At 35.1% G+C, this 7,152-nt stretch overlaps 1 protein-coding gene across 3 annotated transcripts in view; it reads left to right on the top strand.

Moving 5' to 3' along the window:
- Nucleotides 1-485: 485 nt before the first annotated feature.
- LOC113514705 (uncharacterized) overlaps nucleotides 486-7,152 on the top strand; it is a 32,817-nt gene continuing 26,150 nt past the window's right edge. The window contains exon 1 of one of the 3 annotated variants that reach the window (XM_052898618.1): nucleotides 486-1,046. In XM_052898618.1, the coding sequence (XP_052754578.1) occupies nucleotides 829-1,046 (218 nt within the window). In that variant the 5' untranslated portion in view covers nucleotides 486-828. Of the gene's footprint in view, nucleotides 1,128-7,152 lie in introns of all 3 variants that reach the window. The other 2 variants (XM_031912538.2, XM_031912539.2) reach the window with 2 other exon arrangements.

Here is a 7,152-nt window from a genome sequence, read left to right as displayed (position 1 = left end):
CCGCAAATGTTTACCGGTAGCGCAGACGAGGTTATCGTTCCATTATGATCCATTAAAAAAAAATTTCGATCCTCAGGAATGTAATGAAGAGACAGTTACCACTTTATATCAGATAGACTGTCTATAGGCGACGGTTACCACTTTACATCAGGTGGGCCGTCAGCTTGTCTGCCATTTTAAGTCGTATATAAAAAAAACCAATTACATTAGAAATAAGGAAACAATCATCGTGATCATCAACTACTGAATTGAAGAACAGTGAAGGGAAATGTTGGAAAAACGGGAGAAGTTACTCCATTTTTAAGCTTTCGTCGCGTGTGCAGCTTTAATGACCAGTTTTTCAAATGTAAAAATGTCCACCCGCGCGACGCCGGCACGGGCCGCTAGTATATGTTAATATTTTTACTTGTGCCATAAAGAACTTCAGCTAAATATGTATTTAAGAGCTAAGTATATCTAAATACAATGACTGGCTGCATATACCTATATTTATTTTCAAGACATTTTCAGCACATCTCGTAATAAATACGGCTATATATAATATCTATAGATAACATAATAAGTTTGTAGAAGTGCAGAGTTCACTTTATTTGTACAGTTTGTTGTCTTGTTTTTCAACAAGATAATACAGGTAAATAAGCAATTACCCGACTATACCTATGTTATTCGAATTGTGCAATCGCTGTATGTGTCCCGTGGTCGCAGGTCGCGGCCAAGAGATTGGTAACAGTGTTGGTAGAGGCGGCGCGGCGAGGCGAGGCGAGGCGCGGCGCGAGGCATCGTAAGGAGGTCAGTGTGCGCGCGGGAAGTGGGTCAGGGCGTATTCGGATGCACCAGTGCGGCGCGCGGTCGGCGGCGCTCGGCGGCCGTCGGCCCCGTCCGGCGGCGCAGGCGCGCAGCACCCATCGATCGCCGCCCACGCGGCGCAGCGCCGCTCAAGTGCTCCGCGAGTCGCGACGCGAGTCCCGGGCTTGGCCCCTCGACGATGGCGGCGTGAGCGCGCGCCGCCCGCGGCCTCCGGCGGACATGCCGCGATGGCCAGAGAGGTAACCGCGACGCGACCGGCGCCCTACCGCCGCCTCCGCCCTCTTATGTAACCGGTGATCACTGACACGCCCGGAGATATGGTTATTATCACGACCGCCTGTCCGTCCGCCCCTAGCGACCCTGTGCTTGTTCCGTGCGGCTTAGCGCTGGGCCAGTACCGGCCCAGCGCTCGCTGCCGCGGCGCCGCTATGCTCGTTCCAACCTGCGGATCCTATCGTTATCGATTCGGAAGCTTGTAGCCGTACTAGGTGGTATCGTGAGCGACTGCCTGCATATCAGACAGCCGCGTTGCCATCACCGTTAGAAAGTAGAATCATATCGTGGTACCAGTGCTGCCGGTGGGAGGTCCAGTGATGAACTTTGTGTGCTATAGTTATGTAGGGGCGAATGGGAGCTGCCCGTGTGCCAGTGCGGCCGTGGAGGCACGAGAGCGTGCGGCAGTGCCGCAGCCGGCGTCTCGCTCTCCCTCAGCGAGCTGCCCATGCGTGCCTCTCGCTCGCTCTGCCGTAGACAGGCGTTGCACATGCAATCTGCATTACAAAATTTGTGCCACTTACTGCATTTATAGATATAACACGATGTACCTATTTTTATGTTCCAAATCTATCGATTGTAGAGATAGTGTTAGGGCGTGGAGTGAATTTACAGACACTGACTGTGCACGAGGTTAATTTGTATAATTTATAAATATACCCATTCCCAAAGAATAATTTGAACATTAACCAGCAGTGTGTAAAAAAAAAATATTCGTGTTTATAAAAACTTGTCGCGATATTATTAATAGTATCTTTGGACAGCAGTTGGAGCCGGCACTGCGGCCCTAGCACATGCGTAGCACGCCGTAGCACGCCGTAGCACGCCGTTAACACCGCGTAGAGTCCGTAGTTGGCACTTAGTGATAGAAGTACATGAAATTAGATGCTTAATTTTTTAATATTATAGTAATAATGATAATAAAGTATTATAACCGTATAAAAACGTCAAATCATCGGTCAACCGGGAAACATATAAAGAAAATTCTGAATTATAGAAATTGCTATAATATTATATATATATATATATATATATATATATATATATATAAATATATATATATATATATTGTACATGTATATATAAATTTCATACGAATCTAAATTCCATTCGACAGAATGTTAAATTCATTTTATACTATTCAGTGTTCGGTTAATTTAACTTGACGACCTTAGCTCGGTGTTTTTTTTTTAAAGGACAATAATGGAATGGTCACTCCGCTTGTGCTTACGGTATACGTTGGCGGGGCACCAGTGAGGGATGACAAGTGAAAAGGCAAGTTAGTTAGCCCACCGTGATGAATACACCTGAAATTTAGCACGATGGTTTCTAAAAGGTCCACGTGGAGGTCGACCTGACAGGATATAGCACTGCTAGCAATGGTACTGTTAGTCCGCATTACCAACAATCCCTCCCCCTGTAGTGCAGTGTTTTTTTTTATGGATGAAAATAGTATGGTAACCCCGCCTGCGCTAACGGGATACGCTGGCGGAGCACCAGTGAAGGGTGACAGATGAGAATGAAAACAGGCCAGTTAGCCCATCGTGATGAATTCATCAGGAATTAACCATGATATTTTCCAGGGGGAACTGCGAGGAGGTCGACCTGGTTGGGTATATTGCTAGCAATGGGATTCTCAGTCTCCATTACTAACAATCCCTTTCCCCCCTGTAGTGCAGTGTTAGATAGGTATTGCTTTGAGTATACGAGGCTTCGGGTTCAATTATCGAACAAATTTATGAATAAACATTGATTTAACTCGAAACTGACTGTTCTAGATTATGTATGCCCTCATAATATCTTTGGTCTAGTTTTTCATAACACATACACTAGTTCGATGATCAAATGATCAAAGTGATTGGGTTTTTTTTTTCTATACTAGCCTTTTCGCCCCCTGCAATGGCAAACAAGCTGACGGTCCACCTGATGGAAAGTGGTAACCGTCGCCTATAGTCATGAGCAGTATCGTGGACATAACAGAGTATACTGTTTCATCCATGATACCCCCCCATGCGTTGGCATTCCTGAGGACTCAGGTGTTATTCCTCTGTACCCAGTAAATTCACGCCATATCCCACCTTTCAAACCAAGCAATCGACTTTTGTACAGTCTCCCTCTGGACTTTGTATATTTTAGCTGTGGCATAAACTATGCATGTAATAATAAATTCTTTTAATGTGATTTGAAATAAACAATTACACACGAAATATAATATATTTAGAATTTATATAATATAATATGTTTAATACATTTCACATCACCATATTTAGAATTAACAGAATTTTTCATACTGCTTCCGATCAAATTGATTATGTACACAAATAACAACACATATATGTAGATACATACGCAAAAAAAAAAGAAATTAAAGAATACATACATACAAGAAAAAAAAAGCAAAACGAATATACACAATCAAACTGTTTATAATAACTCCTCTCCATCCAAAGGTTTTTTTTTTTTTTTTTTTTTTTTTTTTTTTTTTTTTTTTTTTTTTTTTTTTTTTTTTTTTTTTTTTTTTTGCAACTTAGAATGACAAACAAGCTGACGGCCCACCTGATGGAAAGTGGTAACCGTCGCCTATAGACATGAGCAGTACCATGGACATAGCAGACTATACTGTTTCACCCATGATACCCCCCATGCGTTGCCATTCCTGAGGACTCAGGTGTTATTCCTCTGTACCCTGTAAATTCACGCCATATCCCACCCTTCAAACCGAAACACAGTCATGCAAACACAACTGCTTCACGGTTGAAACACGAATGGGACAGAGGTGCCCAAGCAATCGACTTTTGTACAAAGTCTCCCTCTGGTTGTCTGGAAGAGATCGCTTTTAGCGATAAGGTCGCCCATTGTTTTCTAATTGTGATTATTTCTTGTAATTGTTTATATTTATATTTTATTTATTTAAATTGTTTTACAAGTAGGTATGATAGTACTGTATAATTAAAAAAGCATCTTTTGCATTTTAAAAATATAATATATATATATATATATATATATATATATATATATATATATATATATATATATATATATATATATATATATATATATATATATATCAAATAAAATTATATAATTCCATGCACATACATTAAATATGTACCTAATACTAGGATATATATTAATATTTATAGGCACAAGGAAAAGAAACTATCATAAAATAAATTATATAAATACATAAATAAAGAATACATAATACCTTTAAAGGGATAAAGTCCGCCTGTGTACATTTTGGTTAACACTAATCTAACATCTACGCTGGCGCTTTATAAAAAAAAAAAACTGATCTGAATCAGCCAAAGTATTAAAAAAAATTAAATCTATTAATGAATTGAAATAGGTACGTAAAAAAATTTATTTAATAAAATGTACATAAATGTGAAAATCTATCTAAAACATGTAACAAATAATACTTTTTAATTAAAGTCAGTTGTGATCGACTACTTGACAACTCATTAGCTGAAGCAGAGTGTCGCCCACGTGATTGGCGAGGGAGCACGCGTGGTCGGCCCACCGCCGCCCACAGGTTGTTATTGCAAGTAGGCGGTGTAACAACAAATGTTGTCATATTTGAAGGTAGGTGTACATGATGAAACACCCCCGCGGCATTCCATACAAGCTAATAATCTCGATATAAATAACTAGTTTATACAAGTGGCACGATCAAGGTATTTATTGTTTTATTTTTCTTAAATAAAACTTAAAGGACAAGCGGTGAGATAATTTTTTTTTATAAAATAACTTAGACTTACTGACGCACTCGAATAAGTTTATTAAATTAATAGCTATCAGTTAATTTTTTTTTTATTTTATACAAAAATCCACAGCTCTTAAAAAATAACTTACATGCTAAGTCTCTTATGAATACAGCCAATAACGGATTTTATTTATACAAACGAAAATTATGATTTCAAAGCGAGGTAGGCAAGTTAGAGTGGGTGTATGCAAGTAATACAAGTGCATGTATGAAAGAAACCATATATAATAGCGAGTGTCCATAAAGTTAATTGATATATAAATAAAATTATTTATTTATTTTTATCCAAAGCACAAAATACATTGTATAGGATACTACATAATACCATTTCAAAAATTATAAATTTAAATTACTATTACAGTTATTTACAGTCAGTAATTTTTTTTTTTCTATTTATTTTTATTTAGCCACTTCGTAACTTTATACAATCAATACATACAATATAAAAATAAAGATTGAAATCATTCTATCTTTCCAATTTAGTTTAAATATAAAAAAAAATATTAGAAGACTGTCATCATTGTGTTCTCTTGTATTTGATATTTATATATGTGTGTGTATGTGTATGTATGTATGTGTATATATGTATGTATATGTATATATATATATATATATGTATATATATATATATATATATATATATATATATATATATATATATATATATATATATATATATATATATAATGATATAAGTGTAAGTTATGTAAATATTTATTTAAATTTTTGTCTTGCACTACTACTGCCCACTCATGCCTACTTCCTAGGCCACTGCGTTAGGTTGACTGGAAGAAATCGCTTTTAGAGATAAGTCCGCCTTTGCTAACATTGTTATTAACTTATTGTTGTTACTGTATGTTTTAGTGCAATATATATATAATATAAATTGCTAATTGACATATTAACAAAATTAATAATTGCCATTAACAGCCCTTAATCAATCATTGACTGACACTGAGAGGGACTTTTTTTTTATTTAAGCTAAGGAGTTACTTAAGTAATCGTTGAACTTTGAGTACGGCAGTTTGAAAGAATATGCTTTATTTATGTCATATATTTAACAATTGAATAATAATCAATTATTAGTATTTATTATTATTTATTTATTTATTATTCTTTTAAAGCATGAGTTACATGGTGTTACAGGAAGAATAAGTAAATGTTTCGCCATACTAATGCATGTAAATCTTGGTTCCTTAATATTATAATATATTTATTAATATTATTTTATTATGTTATTTCAATATGTCAGTGTTAATTTAATTACTTATTTTAGACTTAAAATATATAGATAGAGCCTCAAAAACGGGTCAACTTTTTGTTACAGCTAATTGTCAAATTGACTGACTCGTTTCTTGTATCAGTGTTTTATATACTTACGTATAAAATGTATCTTGACGTATTATTTAATAAATAAAATGAGTTTTTGCGCATTAAAAAGATGCAGAAATTATAGGACAAAATAAATATAGTATAAAGTTATAAAGGAATCACTCATAACTATTTATCACGCAAAATTGTATGAAAAAGTTGACCCGTTTTTCTCGAAGAATTTCTATGGAGATACTCTATCTATATAATCTATGGTTTTAGAATATACAGTTAGTATTTTTGTACAAATACTTCGCCAATAATTGAAGATTATGTCCATCAATGTTGACAAATCTAGTGATTTTCATTTAAAAACTAAACTATTAAACTGATTTTAATAAAATTTCTATAAAACCAATCTATAAGTATATCCTTTCAGGAAAAAAAAAAGAATTTTCCAAATCGGTTTACAACTGACGGAGATATGAGGTAACAAACAAAAAAAAATGCAACCGAATTGAGTACCTACTTCTTCTTGAAGTCGCTTGAAAACGGATCAACTTTTTATCCATGTTGCGTAATAGGATTACCATTATGAACATTTATTACTAAGCATGCGGAAGAAAATATATTGTAAAGTTAAATAGAAAATTGGAAATGATATAAAATACTTGAAATATATTTGACAGAACCAGATAAACAGCTCATAGTGATTTTAGTCTGAAGACATTGATTTATACCTGAGTAAATATACAAAATACATTTAAATTAATTTATAAACAATACGTACATTAGTATATTATTCTAATTTTAAAAACTGGGAAATTGTTAATCTAATTACTTGCAATACTGAAAAAAGTACGTTTGATTGATTTAAAAAAAAACATGTCAGCCATTTTGGTATTTTGTTGACTAAAAGTTGACATATTTTTAACACTCGATGCTGTATCTATGTGACCATTAAATGGTATTTCATTCAGAGATAAAATAACACT

This window comes from Galleria mellonella, unplaced genomic scaffold, assembly GCF_026898425.1.
Source record: "Galleria mellonella isolate WM207_F2 unplaced genomic scaffold, CSIRO_AGI_GalMel_v1 utg103, whole genome shotgun sequence".
NCBI lineage: Eukaryota > Metazoa > Arthropoda > Insecta > Lepidoptera > Pyralidae > Galleria > Galleria mellonella.
The sequence above is the reverse complement of the archived record's forward strand: the minus strand, read 5'-3'. Positions and strand labels throughout refer to the sequence as shown.